This window comes from Leuciscus leuciscus (genome assembly GCF_965113295.1).
Source record: "Leuciscus leuciscus genome assembly, chromosome: 2".
NCBI lineage: Eukaryota > Metazoa > Chordata > Actinopteri > Cypriniformes > Leuciscidae > Leuciscus > Leuciscus leuciscus.
The window spans coordinates 12,258,674-12,281,138 of NC_138726.1; the positions used below are offsets into that span (position 1 = coordinate 12,258,674).

The 22,465-nt window shown below is 35.9% G+C and overlaps 1 protein-coding gene across 3 annotated transcripts in view; it reads left to right on the forward strand.

Annotated features, from left to right (window-relative positions):
• The first annotated feature begins 287 nt into the window (after positions 1-287).
• The window catches only part of lrp4 (low density lipoprotein receptor-related protein 4), a 97,880-nt gene continuing 75,702 nt past the window's right edge, over positions 288-22,465 (forward strand). The window contains exon 1 of one of the 3 annotated variants that reach the window (XM_082151189.1): positions 288-801. In XM_082151189.1, coding sequence (XP_082007315.1) covers positions 744-801 — 58 coding nt within the window. In that variant the 5' untranslated portion in view covers positions 288-743. The remainder of the gene's footprint in view (positions 802-22,465) is intronic. The other 2 variants (XM_082151190.1, XM_082151188.1) reach the window with 2 other exon arrangements.

Below are 22,465 nucleotides of genomic sequence, written 5' to 3' on the forward strand. Positions count from 1 at the left end.
ACAGGAATATTTTGGGGTTTTTTTTCTTTTCTTTTTTTCTGACAGAACCAGTGGTTGTAAAGCTATCCTCCCATTCAGTAAATATTCTGGGCAGATAAAGCGTGCTTTACAACAGTAATTGAAGGCGTCAGTGTTCGAGGGGCTAAGTACAGTCAACTGGCCTATTGACGTCTCCTTATTTGACTTGGATTGCCTCACTTTTGTATAAGGGCCGCTGAATAGTCCGCCGTTTGAAAAGGGTTCAAAGAACTTCAAAGTTTCCGTGGCGAGTCACAAGCAAATCGTATTCCAGAAAAAATGTCACGGAGGAGTTGTTTTCATTGGACTTAAAGAACGGCAGAAACCTCGAGTGCGAAGTTAGAAAAGTTTCTTACTAGAGAACGGCGATTTGTGATTTGTGCCCTCAGTTTCCCACTAGATATCTCGCGCTGAAATAGGAACTACCCCTGAAACACACATGGTACAATCCAATGCACCTTTTGATCATTCCAGCAGAAGCAGCAGCGACTGACTGTGGAACAACATTTCAAGGTTCTTGGTGGAGTTGCGGCGTTCTGATTTGTCTGTATAGTTCAACTTAACCCGTATCCTAACGGGATCACAGACGCCTTAAACAATGGTTTTTAAAGAGTTCTTAATCTAATTCAGTTGATCTGAAGGGTGCTGATACTTGAAAAAGAAAAGAAAAGAAAAAAAGAAAACATTTGCGAAAACAGCACGACCGAAAGAGAGGATTCTTCGCGATGAGGCTCACTGCGGTGCTTTGTGGCAGTCTTTTAACTTTCATGCTTCTCGCCGAAGGTAAGTGTTTTGGAGTTCTTTGCTTTTGATTTGAGAAGTAAACACGTCGTTTCTTGTAAATATAGAAACAAAACAAAAATAGCCTACAGAACAGTCTGAGCGAACAGAATTAAACCGTATCATCAAAGAGTTATCAGACATGTACACAAACAAAACAAAACATGAGAGTCGTGATAGATTCAAACCGCGTTAAAGCAGAAAATCACCTCACGATGGTCAGTTTGCCAAGATATGAAACTAATACTAACTACTGTCTAGTTGTTGATGTTGCCTATATAAATAGAATTTAATTTACCGTGCAGAGAAATTTCCTTGCAGTAATGCTGCCTGGCTGAAGCGAACTTGATGCTTTTCGTTTATGTAAACGTGGACGTTTCTACAATATAACACGCAAAGTAGGTTATCTTTTGAATACCATCTGTCTTTATGAAATAGGCTACATAAACGCCACTTCGTTTCAAGTCAACATCGCCGCTCGCTGTATTCGCAACATGTTGGAACAGCCGCTGCACGCGGGCAGGAATGTAGCGACTTCAAAGCGCAGGTTCGGCCTTAATAAAGAAATACACGGACGCAGCTTTGACAGAATTACACAGATCAATTACACAGTGTTGCATCAGTGAAAATGCTATCAATGTATGTAAAAATGCCTGTAAATATCAAGTTGTCAACTAGATATCTACCCCTGTATATCAGGAAACAAAAGACCCTTGGAGCGATTGCAAAAAAGTGTGCATAATCTCTGTGAGATTCATTATTCACTGTATGCTTTCCAAACAATTTCACCTCTTACATAACATGTGTAATTATATGTAGGCAATCTGCGTTAGCCATGCCTTGTTATATACATTATTTTTATATTCACATTATTCTGACAAATCTGTCATATTGAAATTTAATGTTTCGCTATAGCTTGATGTCTTGATCAATAATAGCCTATTATAGGCTATTATCTAAAGAATAAACTTGATCTCTCATGACAAAAACTGTTTTACAGTGTTTGGCAGTGAAATTTAAACTACACATGTAATCCTGCATGTAGACAAATGAAACTGCATTGAGGTTCACACACTGTTCAAGATGTAGATCATGTTTTGTTTAGGGGCACAACTGAACATTTTTGGTTTAGTGAAAAAAACAACATAAGTTTGGTAAGACACTTCAGCCACAATTCAGTTAAGGTTAGTCACATGGACATAATTTGTTTCTTTACTCTAGGTTTTTCTTTCTTTGCAAAACTTTGCAGAAGAATTGACCACTCAGATATACTGAAATTGAGTTGGAAAGAGAGTAATTTCTATCCCAGAAAGAGACTAATTTCTATCCCGCAAGGAAACTCGAAAGGTTAATGTAACATTGCACAAACCAGCCAAGATATGAACCAACATCCACATTCTGCATGACCTTTAAGCTTGTTTCTGTATGTATACTGGTTTTTCAATTTTGTCATTAATGTTAAAGATGAACTTCAAAATCTGTATCATCAATGGGTCTAGTTGTTCTGAGATGTTGAAACCTCATTACAGGATGATTCTCTTTGGTGTATTTTTAAGCTGACACTTCCTTATTGTTTGTTGCGTTTATAGTAACTGGCAGCATATATGACTACCAATGTCCTGCTTACAAGTGTATGGGCTTTTTATAAAGTGTGTGAAAATGTGTGGCAATGTCTTAGGTTTCTCACAACCCCCTGGGCATTAGCTCTAATATCATGATCTCATTCAACTACTCATAAGATGCATATATATATAAGCTCCTAATTGCCTACGGAATCCGGCTGTCAAAAACAGCCCAAGTTGAAGCATTTTCATTGACGCAAGATCACGCAAATGAAAAGATTTTGAATATTTGTAATAAATCAGTAAATTAACTCTTCTTGAGATTTTTTATTTATATATATATGAAAATGTTATTATGTGTATAAATAGATTTTTGATATTCTGAATAACATAATCAATATATCAAAATAATAAATATGGTAAAATGTAATAACATAATAAAATAACCTGTTAAAAACAGAAAAGGGAAGCAAGCAACCAATCTCTGTTAACCTCTGCTAATAATCAGTCAGATATCAAAGACATCAGCAATCTCATTAGGTGAGTCGGAAACATTTACACTTATTGCGATGAGGACGTTTTCTGTATCTTATTTGGAGAAAAGTTTACATTTAAACAAAATGCTGTGAGCTCTTGGTGACTTGGTGAATTGTTTGTCCTTTTTTTTTTGTATAATATTTTTTGTAATTATTATATATAGGTCTGCGTGAGAGATCATACACTACACTTTTAGAAGAAGTTCTTTCAGGTGCTTCATAGAACCTTCCCATGATGGGATCATTTTATGGATTTAGTTTTAATTAATACATTTTGGTTTAATATTTTTTTTAATTTACATTTACATCGAAAGAAACCTAAAATTCTCAGGACAGCAGCATGTGTCCACATTTTTATCTTAACCATTCTATTTCATCAGAAACGATCTGTAAACAGGACTTTAAGTGTAAAATACCGAGCTTGTCCGTTAAGGGGTTCTTTAAAATTGAGTCAAGAACCCTAGGGTTCTATATAGAAATCCACGGAACCTTTTTTTTCTAAGATTAAGAAAAAGGTGACAAGCTTAAAAGTTAAAAAGGATTTTATGCGTATTTTAGAATATGGGCTTTTAAGGAACATGGTGTGTCTACATGTTAGTACATGTTTGATAGTTAATGTAGTAATTAACATTTATGGTCAATTTTTCTATGTTTGATTTGGAGGATCCATGTAAATAATGGGAAAACAAAACAAATTCTGTGCCTAGGGGTAGGCGATATGACTAAAATGTTTTCACATGAGTTATTTTATTTCACAATAACAGTATCATCACAGAATAGTTATTTTGATTTCATTTTATCTTTAATTTAATATGAGAATAAACCAGAAAATTACAAACATTAGGGCAAGACGTTTTCAGGTGCAGTAGGTCTATCCAAATAAAGCTTTTAAGTAGGAATACTACAGAAATTGTAAAAATCAAATGTAAAATAAAATAAAAACATTAAGTGCATGAATTAAATATAGATCCTTATTAAATCACACGGAGTGATTTTTCTTTGTCTTTTGTGGTTTGATTAACATTAATGACAGCAGGTATATAAGGCTGCAATCACTTTAAGACCGGATGCACAAATCCAATGTATAGGGTCCCATTTTATTCTTTCACTTAAGACATAACCGACTGTGATTACATGAATACTCCCAAAGACAAAAGTTGGTATATATTTAGCCCAGTAAAGCCCAAAGTACTTCAGGTTTTACTAGGGCTGCACGATTAATCGAAATTAAACTGCAGGCGATTTGGCAAAGGCTGCGATTATTTTATGCGCAGCTTGTCAGTGAAGCACAGCTTGTCGGTGAAGCACGGCTCTGTGATCAGTAGTAAATGCTGCTCCATCTGAAAGCCAGAGGGCGCTCTTGCACAGAAACTCCAAATATTCCCCCAGAAGTACGATAATGCACGGCGTTCCAGGAAATCCCTATGGGCATCATACTATCACTGTAGCTGAATAAACAGAAAATTGAAGCTCTTTGATGAAACATGACTAATAAACACATGACTACAACAATATATGGTTTATCTGAATTCTTTCTTCTCTGGTATTTTCATGATAATAAAGTATATTTAAACTTCATTGCTAATTGACAGCCTTCATCACTGTATAGAATACTATGACATGTTCTGTGCCTTATTCTGTGTAAGAAGCCACATCATCTCACAGAAGGATGTATTCAAACACTCAACTGACGTTATGAAGTGAGTTTGGAGTAAAACATGTTATTAAATGTTGTCTATTGTTGGACAAGAGGTTCACAAATGCTTCTCATGTTTAGAAAAATGCTTGAGGTGTGTTGCTTTTTCAAATGCACGTTATAAGCGAATCAAACTCGCAGTGATTTCAGATGGAGCAGCATTTACTACTGATCACAGAGCTGTGCTTCACTGACAAGCTGCGCATAAAAAATTATCGCACTAAGCCAAATCAGTTTAAGCGCGATTTTGGGTTAATTGCGATTAATCGTGCAGCTCTAGTTTTAATGTACGTGAGGGTCCGCATATAGTGTGTGTCAGGGATGGAAATTAGCACCCGCCACCAGCCAAATGCGGGTGATTTTGTGTTGTGGCGGGTAAACTCGCTTCACCTACCGGCCACCGTGGCGGGTAAATAAAAATATACTGTTTCACACAGACGGCGGACACTTTTAGAGGACATAAGTGTACGCTGAAATAAAGTCTTTCACCTCAGAAAAACGGACTTTCTTGTCCTGTCACGTCAGCCGTTATCCTGTGCTCGGAGCGCACACTCTTCAATTGCACGCGCAAATGCGGCGGCGCGCGCTGTGTATCGCCTCACTGCATATAAAGTGCACAAGAAACTACGAGCATGCAACGCCGTTACGTTGTAAATTACACAAAATAAAAGTAATGCAGGTATGATTTTCATTCTGTTCACCAGGAGCAGTTTCCATGGTTCATTAACAGTTATTGTTAATATTGTGTATTCACCATGGCAACTGTCGTTTCCATATTAACCCCAAAAATGCCACTTTATTTTTCTTTGTGTTATTTTTAATATTTTTAAATGACTCTAGTGGCTCATACCAACATTGTATTAACAAAAACTAGTTTGGGACTGCTATTTAATAGCTTTAGCATAGGCCTAATGTTTATTTATTAGTACTAGTCTTTACTATTAGTCATATTCTTACAATTTATGTTAAGTAAAGGGGGACAGTACTTGTGTGTGTGGAAATAGCCGGTTTCAATAAAACTACTTGTGACATGTCATATTTGGCTTTGACTTTGACTGAACATTTGCTCTCACTTTGCGGAAAAAATATCGGGATATATATCGTATATCGATATTCAGCCTAAATAATCGGGATATGACTTTTGGTCCATATCGCCCAGCCCTAGTTTCATTGTTGGGACTAAAAACCTAAAACTGGAAGCCATAAAAGACCACGAATCATTCAAATGCCACATCCAGGTAAAAAAGAGAAATATATATAAGAGAGAAAGAGAAAATGTCAGTATTTCATTGAGACTTGAGATTAAATAAACTGCTTAAGTATTGTAGATCTTGTAGTATTAATTTTCACATGCAGTTACACATTGTCGGTTAAAAACAAGAAAGTGGCTGGTAAAAACATTGAGTGGCTGGTAGATTTTGAAATCCACCAGCCACAGTGGCCGGTGGACAAAAAAGTTAATTTCCATCCCTGGTGTGTGTGACTCAAATTTCATCACCAGAATAGTACACCCGCCGCCTGATTTTTGTAACCGCATTTAGTTTGTACACACAGGTCGCACATGCACATTGAATTTGTTTAGCACTTTATTAGTTGTTCCACAAGGTGGCAACACTGGCCCGGGCTGTTGTTTCACAGTAAAAAAACGAAACTAAAGAGACGGAACAACAACAGCAGCAAAATACAGATGACTGCAATAACAACAGACCCCTGCATTGACAAGCACTTGTGCAAGGTTGTGATGAGATAGCCGCAACTTTAGTTAAAAGAATAAGAAATTTGTAGCGTTTATAACTTCAGGAGAAAAATAGCGCAGTCACTGGACAAAGATGAAACTTCCTATAGCACATGTCGACTGCCTGCACGCTAACAAATGGACTATACTTTGAAAGGCTATGCTTTCGACTGTACGCATACACTAGCAAATGGAAAAAAACGAAGTGTTGTTTGGGCTTAAGTCATGAAAGACTCAGTTCGGTACTGCCACGCTGACAGATAGACCAAACTTTCAGATGGATATTTAAAGAAAACCCAGTTTAAGCTTATTGGTTGATTTTAATGGTGAGGAGGCAGTACTTTACTGTTGTTTGAAATGTGGGATAAAGTGGGCAAAAAAGTTTTGGGCTTGCTCACCCCTGCTCTCTGACACTCTGCCCAGTTCTGTCTCAGAAAGTGGATGTGTTGTTGTGCTGATATTTTCACCCTGTGAATGAAATTTATTTTATTTTGTACAGTACATGACAGCATTTACTAGGATTTTCAATCCGCGCACCATAACATTTAACCATGGTAAAGAGGGGCCATTCATTATTTTACTCAACCAAGGCTCATTGGAAAACAAAATATTACGTTTGCTTTTGTGTGTTTTTAAATGTCCAGTGAGTGGTGCTAAAGTGCATTCAGTTTTATCCAAAACAGATGAACATGAAGCTGGGAAGGTTTTATTATGTTGTTGTATGTATTACGGCAGTTTGGAAATGAAATGTCTGGCGAGTGGCGCTAAAAGGTTAATGCTATTGTGTTTGAAAGTAACGCACACTAAACCCCACACTAACCTACCCGATAGTATTAAAGGTACAATCTGTAATTTTTTCGCCACCAGAGGTCGCATTTTTAAAACAATAACAAAGATGAAGCTTGGTGAAGGAGAGTGGAACGATGGGAGATGTCGTTTTCACCGTCCAGAGATGTGTGGAATTCACAAATCATATAAATTATATATCAGCTAATAAATTAGTTTTTGTATTACCTGAACGTTTAATCACACTATTTTATGTCATCATAATGAATTGTCTGCAATGAACGTGAAATGTAATGCTTTATTAGCCTGTTACTAAAATGTGACTATTTGTCAAATGATTTGGTGGGTTAATGCTGCGCAGTTTTACATGTTTAAAACAATCGTACTAAAAGTACATTTGAACAAACATTTGCATGTAATGGCTAAATATCTTTGTGCAACACATAGGCTACTGTATTTAATTTCACTGCCATGGTCACCAGACTTGATCACAAGCGTTACTGAAGTACAAACAAAGTGCAATATAACTGTATGTGTACAATTAATAATATATATTTGCTCACCTGTCTATTAAAATACATGAGCGGAGAGCTCATGAACAGGCTCAGAGTTTCTGTCGACAGATCAAGTCAAGGTTTGTCGCAAAAACGCCACACCGATATTAATACTTGTTTTATTTCTCCATTTGTCCCAAAGCCTGCTTGCCTCATTTGATCTACGTTTAGTTTTTTTTTTTGGCATTTTCTATCAAATAAAAAATCGTGAAGGATGATGACTAAATTCAAATTTTATAGACATGTATACAGATTCCTCATTAGCGGCTTTCATAGCGGCCTATAGGAATCTATGTATTATGTCCATGGTTTCTACAAGCGGAAACCGAGTAATAAAGCGGAAACCGAGTAATAAAGCGGAAACCGAGTAATAAAACTGTAATTTCTCTGGATTTACAAATCCTTGGGAACTTTTGGGTACACAACTGCATGAAATATATCAAGTGGTTTCAGATTTTTTTTTTTTTACAAAAATCGTACATATTGTACCTTTAATAAAACCAAACGTGAGATAAAAACATATTTGCTGAATCAACCATGCCATTTTTGTTGCTTCTTTGGGCTCTTTTATCATTACGATACATTTTGAAATGAGATGTTTCACGGGACTTGTTTCAACTGCAATGCTGTACCAGGTGAGCAATCGAGCAAGTTTACTACATCAGAAAAGTCAAACTTATGTAGCTAGTTTATGTGATGCAAACTTCAAAATGTATTAGTTTACAAATCATGTACTATGATAAATGCATTTTGAGACCATAACATAGTATCGTGCAAGGAACCGCTTAAAAATAAGTCTTTATTAGTTGACATATAAGTTGAAGAGAAAAATGTAATTTAAGAGAATGCAACATTAGTATGTGCATTGAGAAGGTGTTTAGTGTCTGTAATGCAATTACCCTTTTAATTGGTATCTGTTGTATTCATTCGTGTGTTCACAATAGCTGGCATTCCTAGTGTTTAAAGAAAGCATTTTGAATCTAGAACAGCTTTAGAATGAAGCAGTAAGTAATTTTATTTACTGGGTGCATTGTGTCTAATGAACTCTCTCTACTCTTTTTCCCAGGCTGTCTCTGTCTTTCTTTCTCTCTGTCAAAGGCTTTCTGTGTCCTTGGCCTAGAAATCTTTCACTCATCCATGTCACGTTCAGTGGTCCCTCTTTTTTGAAAACCCCTTGTCCAACCCCCAACACACACATACTCACACAGAAATACATTCACACCACTATGTCTGCATACCCTAAACCATCCAAGAGGCCTCAGCAACAGGCTCTGTTAAAGAGACAATATGGGTTTCTAATAGTAATAGTCCTACAACACAAGGCTTTAAGTAGCAGTATGCAAGTTAAAAGCTCCACTCACTAATGAAGTCAGAGAACTTAAGTGGTCCTTTAGTGTCAGGACAAAATGTCCAAACAAGCCAGCCTCTCTCGCTAGCAGTATAGGATGTATGCAAACAATAGCTTTTGACTCTGTGTAGTGTCCCTGTTTGTTTTTCCCCCAATCAATGAGGAGGCATTTGGAAAAGGGCTGGAAAGCAAAAAAGTGGTGTGCCTGCGCTAAAAAATTGGTCTACACAGTCAAAATAATTTAAAAAAAGTTGTAAATAAAACCAAGATCATTAAACGTGCCGAGTACGCTTTACACGAAAACACCATTTCAGTCTTTAAAAATGTCATGTTTAATTCATTGTTACGTTTTTTTAAAATAAATTATACACCAGATTTTTTCAGTGTAGGATTTACTTTGAAACAATTTTCACTTTCAATGTAGCTTCAATTTCGCAAATTGCTAGTGAATTCCACAATTAATTACCAAGAAACTGCATGTAACACAGAATTAAATGTGGAATTTTGCAGTGGAAAGACTGGAATAGTATTTTCTCGTTAAACTTGCTTCAATAATCTTTGTTTTGTTTACAACTTTGAATTCTCAGTTTAAGTGTTTAGTAAGAAATTAGAACTATTACTGTTAACACACACAAAAAAAGAAGCTTGTATCTGTATTAGTTGACATTTAATTAACAACTTTTTTGTATACAACATTATCTAATCTTTTTTAATGTTATCTTGTACATATACTAAATACCAATACATCTCTTAATATTAATGCTGAATTTGTTAGCATTACACTAATGATGATCAACACCTTTTTTTGGCATTTATTAATCTTGGTTTGTATTAAACCAAGATTATATGTGTATATAAAATGCTTTGTTTTTGTGTAACTTTAATACAATTCTGTTTATTGTAACTTTGTGGTAACTAATGCTTTAAGGAATGTCAATGTAGCATACCTTGAATGTTAAGAAATGTTAATGTAAATTAACAAACCAAGATCAATTAATGTTGTAAAGATCATTGTTAGCGAACGTTAACTAATGCATTGAAATTATTATTATTATATATATTTTTCGGTTTGTGTTGGTTGTAATATAAATATTTTGATGAGGAAGAATGGAACATGTGGTTTAAAAAAGAAAAGAAAAAGTAAAGTCCTATAATTCATATAATTTTCAATGAGAATTGCAAATTATAATAGTCACACCAAGCCCATTAATAGCTCTTTTATTGTTACTTGTGTTTCACAGGACTTGAACCCGAACACTCCACAAGTTTAGTATATGTCACAAATGCTAAAACATATGGCGCTTATGAGATGCAAACAAGAAAATTTGAGTTTACAAATCATGCACTATAGGTAAAATTGTTTTGTGGTCATAACATAGTATTATGCAAGAAACCTTGTGCAAAATAAGTCTTTATTAATCGGTAATCTGCACCTTTAATCATAATTTTTGTAAAAAGGAATGAAAGTTGTTGGTGTTTTACAGACATTGTTGTTCATTTCAGCTGGAAACTGCAGTGAATTGTATGTATAGGTACACAACTTCTGGGCATGAGTGCTCCTAAGCAAAACATGTCTGCGCAGATATCAATATATCATCTTCATCAAGAGTTTTCAATACCCCTTTCTTTAATGACCTCATTTACAGCTGTTATAAAGATTGGTCTTGGGTTACCCAATCATAAGTGGACAATGCTTAATACAGGCCCAGAATGTGACTGGAATGGTCTGAAGACTGGAGTAGTGACGCTGAAAATTCAGCTTTGATCACAGGAATAAATTACATTTGAAAATATCTTCTAGTTATTTTAAATTATTATTAAATGACATCATTTACTGTATTTTTCATCAAATACAGACTTGGTGGACATAAGAGACTTCTTTCAAAAACAGTAAGAAAATCGTAATTATTTCAAATTTTTGAAGGATGCAAGTCCTTTGAAGGACTAGATAAATAATAAAGCAATAAGTCCCAAGAAGCTCCAGCTTTATTGCTTTTATAAAATAGTTATTCCACATACCTGGCAAGATTTCATAAAATAAAGATACAGATATAAAAAATGTTATGCTATTGATAAATATTATTCTCTACAATCAATGTAGTTTGTCAGAAGCGAAATGGTTGCCAAGCAACACAGACGCTGCAACACAAAATGCTGTTTTACAAAATGCTATTTCCGTCTTTATACTTAAAAATGTCATGTTTAATTCAATGTTTTATTTAATGTTTATAATTATGTGTGAAATTAGCCGTTTCTGAGTAAATCCTCCACCAAAGTGGTGTATTGTCTTGCTAGCTTTATTTGCTGTTCTTCAACAGTACACAAATTGTGCTCAAACTAAATTGTACTGTAAACATTAATGATTACAACCTTATTATCAAAACCAAGTAGGCTATCTTCAGCCACAATCTTCACTCTTACATTTGTAGTTCTTTTTTCAAAAATGTTCCCCCAGTCTTGTTCCAGCTCTGTAGCTTTTCAGCTTTTCAGGTAGCAGAGCCTAAAGACCATGAAAACCATGGCAACAGTGTTTTCTATGCTATTTTGCAGAAGGATTTCCAATCTGTAGTTTCTTCACTGAACTGACTGCAAAAAAAAAAAGAAAAAAAAAGTTAAAGCAGAATGTATTTATTAAAATATATTAAAGCAGAGTCTTCATAATTTTTGTGTGACTTCTAATAAGTCGTGAGCTTTGTCAACATATAAATATAATAATCTAAGTTATGGGATGATTATTGCTGTGGTTGCTTAGCAACCAGTATATGAGATTTGGAAATATGAAATCTTAGGCTACAATCCCATTTGAGATGTGACCTTGAAATCTCACGTATTTTTGCATTTTGGATCCATAATTTTTAACAAAGATTTTCCACCTCTACTGTCCTAAAGTCATATACAAGTTTAAAGTTAAAGTCAGTAAATACAGTATACTACAGTGTCATACCGTATTGCTGAGTGTGACAACAGTCGGGATCAAATGCTTCTATAGCCAGTAAAATCTGATATTCACCAGCTACTGTCTGCGAGTGGTGGACAAAATATTACTGTGCTGCTGAAACTAACATCTCTGTGTACATATTTGTAATGTATTACTATTTTCCCGTCAACTCTTTAGACCCAAAATGTATATTTGAATTGCCTTTTTCTACATGATTATTATTGTCTTTTCAATCCTCTTTCCTTTATATTAGCCAAACTTTTTATATATATAATGTTTCTTCAAAATAGCCTCCCTTTTCCTTTAAAATGAAGTTGGTAAGATAGTTTGACAAGGCTCTTGCACTTTTGGTATTGCCGTAAATTGCAAACCTTCACCTATATGAATTTGAGCTTTTGCTTCATGTGTTGCTTTGGGTTTGCATCTAGTCACACTAACTGACAACAAAGCTGTTTGTCTGTGGTAGAGGATTGCAACTGACTGATTCTGCAAATTGTCTTTGATTCACCGTTGTTTAGTAAAACACATTTTTACAATGCTATGCTGTATAGTTTGCTGAATGAAAATCTGTAAACCGATTACACAAATATTGCTTGTGTAGTCTGTCTCCTAGTACTGCATGGTATGCTGGTTCTGTGGTAGTATTACAGTACACAAGCCTCAAAATATTGCCATAATGAAACACAGTGGGATTCTCAAGCTCCGCTGACAGCATCTTAACAGAAGATGTTACAAGATGCTGAAAAAAACAACAACAAAGAAGCGATGCAACGGCTAAAATGTTTATCTCATGAATATGTAGACCAACAGTTTTAAAAAGAGCATATGAAATATAAGAAAATGTACACATTGGACTACGCCTTGTTCAGAGTTTTTGTGCGATACGCAACTATTTTGGCAATGTCACAGCTGACAGCTCAGGTACCGATTATGATGTAAAAAAATTAAATATTCGTGCATTCGAATTATAATAGCCTTCTGTCTGTACCGCCTTGACTTTTTCTCTCGCTTTCATCAATTTCGCTTTTATTCTCGTGCACTGACTCATTCGCTAAGCTGAACAGCCAATCAGAGATCCGTCTCTCCTTCTCACAGATGGTACAGACTCCAATTAAACCTGCTGAATCGTCCCAAAAACCCCGATGGTGTCCGACTAGAGCCAACGTTGCAGGATACACCAAAAAACTAAGCCGTTTGATGCTCAAAAACGGCCCTACATTGTCTGACGGTCGACCGTCGGCTTGTTGTGCCCCAGCCTTAAAACAAACAAGTGTATTACTTTATAAAGAACGTATCCGCCACGGAGTACGTATTTTGAATGATGTTAAAATGCTTCAATTTTTATTAATGTGATTATGTACTTTTTTGATTTAGTTTCATTTAATTTAGTTAATTGTTCCGTTTAGTTTGCTTGCAGAGAGACTCCTCCCACACACTCTTCTGATTGGCTGTTATTTGTGATTCATTTTATTCTTATTGTGTGGACGGACTAATTGCTCTAAGTTGCTGGAATCTTATCGCATCAGGTCTAAAAATGTTTTTTCAAAGCTGTAAATAAAATAAATATTATTGTTGAGTATGTTTTACAAGAAAATACTATTTCAGTTTTTTCAAAATCAAAATTTTATGTTACTTGGAGTTTCTTTGTAATAAATTATTTGTGAAATTTACAAGCAATTTCTGAGTGAAAGTTGTTTCAAAGTAAATCCTACACTGATAAATGATGTAGAAACAATTTTCACTCCAGATTTGCTAGAAAATCCTCGAATCATCGACTACAAAAATCAAAATGTACACCAAATTGTGTTCAGTAAAGGACAGGTTTGTATATATATATATATATATATATATATATTTTTTTTTTGCAGTTTTTATATTTTTAATATTCCAGTATTCACAATAATAATAAATATCTTTGTGCAAAGTGCAATAAATACAAGAGACCCTGGCACTTCCAAAGAATATGGATGGTATGGCGATACTACTTGGCATCATGAAACTTCAGCTGGTATATTACTGTGAGACTAAATTAAGGTATTGTGACACCCCTAGTCTCCACTGCTTGGCCAGTGTTGAGATACTTTGTCTCCTGCAGGTTTCATAGTGAATCATGGGGATTTGGGCTGGAATGTTGTGAATGTGCCAGTGTTCCCTCAGCCAGTCTCATACGTAAGCCCTCATTTACAGTCTGACAGGTGCCGCGGCTTAGTTCTGTGTGTGTGCACACTTTTATCTATGCGGGTGTGTATTGGTCATGCTCCACTTTTTGCAGTTTGACATGCACAAACCTTATTGCATGTGTGTCTACAGACTCTGTTTTGTGTGTGTGAGACAGGTGCATGGCGCGGGCCAGTTGCTGGGCAGTCGTGGCAGTGGGTTGAAAAAAATGGCTCATTTGGTGCCTGCCTGGCTTCATAGTCAATGGTCAGATATTTTCCATTGGCAGCCTGCCCTTACTTCCACCCACCCTCTCTTTTCATGTGGTATTCTTTGAACTCTTCCCACATAGTCAGACATACAAAAAAGGGTTGTATTTTTATTTCTAATTATTCTAAAACACTCTAAAATTAGTATTTCTGCTCAGTTGCTATGGTATTTATATGCCCTATTGAATCCATCAACCAGGCTTTGTTTTCTAGATTGTTTCTGAATACAGTGCATTGTTTTCAATATTGTATCAGTAATATTGTGCAGTACTTCCTCATTTATTTTGGTGATAAGAATTACTGCATATGGTAAATTCTCTTTAAAGCTTATCGTTTATAGTTATTATAGTTAACATTTAAATGCTAAAAAGTGCTTTTTGACTTCATGTACACTTGCGTACACACATTTATTTTATTGGAAACACTTTACAATGTGGTTTCAGCATTTAACTACATTAGTTGACATGAACTGGCAATGAACAATACTTCTACTGCATTTATTCATCTTAGTAATTGGCAATTTCAACATTTACTTATATGTTTTTGTAACGGGGTTCAGACAGATGTTATGGGAAGAAGGAGGCGGGAACCGGCGAACATTCAACATTTTAATAAATAAATAAACAAATACAAAAATGAAAGTAAAAGCCAGCAGCCCCTCACGGACGACTGCTGGCAACACAAAACAGAAACACATCAAATCAAATTCAGGCCTGTCCTCTCTCGCTCTTCACTGTCGTCGCTCCTCCTTTATGCTTCCGCTCCTCCGTGAGAGATGCGAGACCGGTGCGTCGCGCACGTGTCGCTCATTATCAATCGTGCCACCGGCCTCGCGCCGTCCTCCCACGGCCCTCGACCTCGTCGTGCTCGCCACAGTTTTTTATTCGTTGTATTTGTTAACATTTAATGCACAGTGAACTAACATGAACAATCACTAAACAATTCGATTTTTACAAACTAATGTTACAAAAGATTAATAAATGCTTTAAAAATTATATTGCACATTAATTCATGTTAGCTAATGTATGACTAATATTAACAAATGAGACCTTATTGTAAAGTTAACATTTTATTTTATATTATATTAGCTGCAAGTACAGTTTTTAAAAAACATACTTTTAAGATTTGAAGTGCACATTTAGTACAAAATGTTTAATGATGCAAAAATGCAAATGTTAAATGATCTTTAAAGCTGCTGTATGGAAGATTATTGAGCAAGTACATTGTAAAAAAAATGAAAAAATCATTGTTACGCTGCTAGAGGGCCAAATCTTCCATACCACAGCTTTAATGATATTATATGGTGTTTTATTGGCAGTCTTGAGTGCATCTGGAAATTATTGATACATGACACCTTGGTTAAATGGTAACCACATTTTATAATTCGACTTATGATTGCTCAACAAATCTTATTGCTCATAATTTCATCAGCATTTCACAAGTCATAATAGCATTCATAAAACTTAAATCAAATAATGCATGCATCTTCTATAAACTCAGATGAAAATGTCCATGAATAGATTCCCCTTCGAAACTCCAGTGGAGATCCATGGCATGTTGTCACAGATTGTAAATAGATTTGTGAAATGAATCATTCAGACCTAAACTGGTTTGACCGATTGATCAAAATATTTGGAGCAAATCCAGAATCGTTATCATCTTCCCGCTTGTATAGGTTCAGTTTTTCTGTTTCATACATTTTTTTGTAGTTTTTGTAGCTAATGGAACAAAAGGGTCTGGAGAATTTTGGAGTGAAAGTATAATTTTTTTCATCTAAATGTAGTGAAACAAAAGTCAACAGAATCTCTTATACTTAAGTGAAGTACAAATATCACAAGACTCCACTTAAGTACAGTATTTGTACTAAATACCTCTTGAAATGAACAATAAAGTTACAGCATTTTATAACAAAGTGCAGTTTTCCATATACAGCCCCAAACATTGCAAACCTCACCCAACCCCAAGGTTGTTGTTGATATTGTGGCTAACTGGCTATATATATGTGATCATACTTGCATGTGTCATTATATTATTAACATTTTACCAAAATCAAGCTCAAATGAAGTCACATAGTTTTTGACCAGCGAATGCCGGATATAAATACAATATACATGTTTTATCCGTCATTAGAACTGCCGCATCTGAGGTAGCAGGTGCATCACATTACCTATTCATTAACTTGCAGGTTATGATGTTCATTGTAGCTGTAGCTATGTGGGCGCCCAGTTTTTCTGTCATTTGGACAAAATGTCATGTTATAAATGGTGAAGTACTATACGCACAGGCTATTTAAGACAGTATTGGCTATGACTCGACGGCAAATGCTAGACTAAGGCAATTTTGTCCGCTCCTCAAATATATAAAACATTGGCCTTTATGTATATATATATATATTCAAACAACCAGTTCTTTTTTTTACAAGTTTTTCAAGGGTTAATAACAACCTCCTGTTATTGGTTAAGTATTTGCAAAACCCACATACAGATGTAAAGGGTGACCCAATAGTAATGATTTATGGAAAAAAAGACGAAATATTGAGATACGTGATTTCTGCTCAACAGCGATAATATTTTAAAATGTATTAATTCTTAAAGTAATTGCCTTACAGAATTGTCGCATTAGAGTGAAATAATAATAATAATAATAATAATAATAATAATTATTATTTTAAAATATGTATTATTTCTCCTCATTGTAAGTTGGCCTCCCCCTGGACGTGCAAGCATACCGGTATGCACGTGCCCTAGAATGCCTATGCATAAATCCGGCAAATTAGATTTTGTTATCATCGTTTTTTTGTTGTTTTTTTGTGGCAAATGGTTCAGGCGTGTAGTGGCCCTCCAGGTCCGAGATTGCCCATCCTTTTTTGTCGCCGTTTACCCATTATGTTATTACCTAGTGAGCCACTTGTAAAATAAAATTACTAACAATATTGCTAACAATGTTGAGGCAGCAACAGCAAGCAATGAATAGAGTTCAGATGAGGGCCTTGTGTCAGTAGTCACATGATTTGTAGAAAAGCGCCAAGATCAAACAAACCCTTTGGCTTCTTCACAGTGAATTCATTCATAGGACTAAGTTCCAAGCACGCAAGATAAGAATTTAAAAGAAGAAGCCCTCAATAGTGATAATGGGTGGATTGCCTTTGGCTTTTGTCCCATGACTTGACAATCATTGCATTATTTTTGTCTCTATCAAGACTGAGTTTTGTATACAGATAAGTTGTCGGTTGATGGTCATCATTTCTATTCAACAATGTTATTTTAGATTGATCCCCTCTTTTAATATCTGTAATAAGTATGCTAAAGTGTACCTTTTTTTTCCCACTTGGGTCAGAAAGGCTGTTTTTTTTTTTCATCTTGTTTGTTTAAAAGCGAGTGTGTAAATGAAGGTTTTCTCCCACGGGAGGTCAATCGTTCACTTAAGCCATGTACTCTAATGGCGTCTGGGCTTTTTTCAAAGTGCCTCTCCACATCCCACTGGAGCTGTTTAAGTATGCACCAGGTACTCTGATCATTTTTTCATGAGCATGGTGTCCAGACACGAGGAGGCTGCAGATGACGGGACATCATGGCAAATCTGGGTCATAGTGCTTATCTGCAAAAATCTTAAATGTGGCTCCCTGCTGGAGGAAGAACTTATTTGTATGTGGACGGGACTCTTTTTCTGCACTGCCCTTTTCTGTATTCCTGAGTGTGCAGTCAAATGAAGGTGGAGGATTAATGTAGTCTGTCACAGGCATCACAGCTTTTATATCCCGGTCAGTAGCCATCTGTTTCCATATGTCTAGAGAGTGATCTCTAAATGTCCCCTCCAAACATGGGACACAGTCAATGAGAAATGCAAAATCCACATAAAAAGCTCTCCAACTTGCAAAGGTGATGTCAAAAGTACAAAAGCGCTGTTACTTTGATACAAACTTGATACTACAATTTAAAACGATACCCTTTTCTCTGCAATACGTGCAGTATACAATACCACCTTGGGTTATTTGGCCAAAATTGTGCGATTATATAAACCTTCTCTTTTGTTGATAAGCGCTTCTCATTACCAGTGTGTGAGGATGGCTGGCACATGTTTCGTTCCCAAATGCACATTAAAGCGACTCAAACTCAGAGCAGATACAAATGGAAGTGTTTACTGGGAAGTGAGCCGCTCTGAGATGCTGCAAATATACCTCCCTGAAATGACTTTTTTGCAGGTTGGGATGTCTGAAAACACAGTGCTGCACTTCACTCTGAATCATGCAGCGCATATACTCCACAGGTCAAAAGTTTTTAATGTTTTTGAAACATTTAACTCACCAAGGCTGCATTTATTTGATCAAAAATATAGTAAAATGAATATTGTGAAGGATTGCTACAATGTAAAATAACTCTTTTCTATTTGAATGTATTTTCAAATGTATTTTTTTTTTTTCTGTTATGCAAAGCTGAATTTTCAGCATCATTACTCCAGTCTTCAGTCACATTATCATTCAGAAATCATTCTAATATGCTGATTTGGTGCTCAGGTACATTTCTTATTACCATGATACACTACCATTCAAAAAAGATGAAAAGAAAATGAATTAATACTTTTATTCAGCAAGGACCTATTGATTAAAATATACAGTAAAGACATTTATAATGTCTCAAAATATTTCTATTTTTAAATAAATGTTGTTCTTTTGAACTTTTCTATTCATCAATGGTTACCACAAAAATATTCAGCAGCAACACTGATAATTATAACAACCATCATTTAGTGAGCGTCAATAATAGTTTATTATAATAATTAAGCACAAAATCAGCATATTAGAATGATTTCTGAAGGATCATGCTGAAGAAAAAATACATTGTGGCCGTGAATTAAAAATTTGTTTTCTCGTTTTAGTACATGCTGAAGAATTCAGCTTTCCATCACAGGAAACTATTTCATTTTAAAAATATAAATATAGAAAACAGTTTTGTTTAAGTTGTAACAGTAATTCACAATATCACTGTTTTACTTTTTTGATCAAATAAATACAGAGACTTCTTTCAAGAACATTGAAAAATTCGTAATTATTCCAAATCGGTTGTGTGTTTATTTAATATCGATTAGTGCGATAATCGCACTTAGCCATATTGCCATTTCAATTTTATTTCAATTAATCATGCAATCTTAACTTGTTCCCCTTTTTTTCTTTCCGAATCTCTTAGTTTAGTTGATGCATCATGACTCTCATACTTGTTTTGCTATTAGTTTTGACTTTCCCTCATCCCAACCTTCTCGTAAGTTTCTCACCAGCTGCTTAGAGAGACTGGCCTAATGCACCTTTCTTTAACCATTGTCTGATCTGCAGCTCTCTTGGGGAACCCCTTCCCCCTTTTCTTTCCTCCAGTGGCCCATCAGCTGTGCCCAGTCAATAGCAGTCAGTCCCTCTGGGACTCTCTTGAACTCGCACTCCGTTTTAGCACGTCCTGTCTAAAGGACGCACGGCCTGTCTCCTTTTGTTCTTCTGCAAATATGATCAGAGCTTTATTTTCTTTGCTCTTGTGTCTAGAGAAAATGACACATGTGTTCCTCGCAGGACTATTGGTCTTTGACAGGTCTATCAATCAGAGGCCCCATGAGCCTTCGCCAATACAGCTTCCATTCTGCTGCTTTAAAATGTGTATCTCTAAGCCAGCGAGTGCCTTTTGTACTTGTGTGGCAGGTGGAAGTCAGTAAAAACTGACATTGTGGACACTGAAAAAAAATTGCTAGTAAATTTCATGAAATAATTACAAAGAAATGACAAGTAAGACATTGAGTTAAAAGAAAGACTAAAAGGAGTATTTTCTTGTAAAACTTACTCTAATCTTTGGAGAACAAATTTGTAGAGTTTGAATACTGCATTTTCTCTACTCTTTTCCTAAGCCATTTGTTGCATGCAGTTGAAAGTGAATTTATTAGGAGCACTAAAGGCTTGTTCACACCAAGTGTGATGACTATAAAGATAACTATAACGATTACTATATTAGTGTCCACAGTATAGCGGGCAATATCTTTCTATTCATTATAAGCGTGCACCAGGCACTGCACCAGGTTTCCAGTTTTGGATGGGCCAGACCAATTATGGGTGGGCCTTAAATTAAAAATTGTATCAAATCACTAGCCCCTTTCACACAGCGCTTTGAACCCGGGAAATTGCCGGCAAATTGCCAGAACACCTTCTGTGTGAACGCAAACTCGACCCGGGATTTATGCCGGGATCGATGCCGGGTCGGGACCTAGTAACATTGCCGTGTTCAGTCCCGGAACGTGCGCTGTGTGAACAAAAGCCGTAATAATGCCGTGTCGTAGTGATGACGCTGAAGCCGGGATCGCTCGCCAGCTGTGAAACGGTACGTAAAGCGCAATTTTATGATCGAATCAGAGAAAAAAATGCACAAGCGTGGTTTCTCGAGAGAGAGATCGCAGCTCATAAGCAAACTTAAGACGCTGCTGAGATTACAAGTCACATCGATGTCACGTGTCTTTACGGCATTTTTACGGGTTGTGTGTGAACGCACTCTCAAATCACTGGCAGTTGCATTTTAAAACTAAACATTTAGACTATTTTAGCACAAATTATGGGCTTATTTGTCGATTTTTGAATCATTCTTGACAAAATTAAAATATATTAAAAGTTTATTTAATTTTTTATGAAAAGTTTTGGGTGGGCCTGTTGAAAAGTGGGTAGCACCCATAACGCCGTGCCTGGCGTGCGCTCTAGTTTTGTCGGCTGCTGCTTTAAATGGCTGAGCTCTTTAAATTAGGATGGATTCTGATTGGCTGTCAATGTTTTTATCGTTCATCAGCTGGAAAAAAATCGTTCTGAAAGTGATTCCAACGATATCTTTTTTTTCTGCGCTGTTATAGTTGTGGTGTGAATGCTGCTTTTCTTTACATCTTTATCGTTATCTTTATAGTTATCGTGCTTGGTGTGAACAGACCTCGAATCATTTGTTTTGCTGATCTTGGACTTTTTACCAACATCTCGTCATGCATGCAGAATCACACAATCTTTCGGCTACAATGTGTAGAAATTATAAGATATGCAGATAAAGTAAGTATTCAGCTGTGATCTCAACATGGCACACAGATTTAATAGGCCACTAATGTGACTGCAGTCTCATGCGAGTGTACATTTTTTAAATGGGGAAAATGTAAAAAAAAAAATGCATTAGAACCCACTAAAGCAAAATGTCTAATCTAATAAATAAACTTTCACTGTCAATAACCATTTAACTCAAACAGACCTTATCCGTCTCCAGGGGATGGTTTATCTCTCTTACCTTGCCACATTAGAGAGACACAGGAAGCAGGAGCTTGAGACAAATGGCTATAATGAGCTAGGTTTATTCTTATACATGCTCCTGCACTGCAAAAATAATCATATTCCTAAAGGATTAGTTCAAATTTTAAACGACTAAAATATCATTATAAAAGTGCTCAACATAACTCATGCACTATTATCCAATCCATGCAATATCTGTGAGGAACAGACCCTGAATTTATAAATACACATATACTCACTCACTCACTCACTCACTCACTCACTCACTCACGCACATGCTAGTGGTGAATATTGGGTTTTCAATGGCCGACTCGGAATGCTCGGTGGCCGATGACTGACATATGCATGCATGCAAGGTTTCTCGGTGACTGACGACTGACATATGCATGCATACAAGGTTTTTCCTGGCTTCAAAATTGGTCTTCGGTGGTGGCTGACGAACAAGGTCATCCACATAAAACAGCACACACACAACTGCATAAGTAAAGTAATAAGTCTTTATTTAATCTTGAAAAACTACATCATTAGAAAGGTCAAAGATGACGTGTTTAGCTTATATTAAATATCTTATAGTGACTTTAATAATACAAAATATATGGTTTGCAAAGGTATGCAAGATCAAAAACTCCATGTCCATGCATTTTACTAAATATGAGCCTTTTATGCATCCACTGAGGAAAAAACTCCTGTACACTTCTCATCAGAGTTCCTTACTAAACTCTGTACATCCAGTGGTTGTAATGGCGAGTGTCTGAAATCACTACCGATTGCGATCCAATGGAGATTCGGATCACAGTATGA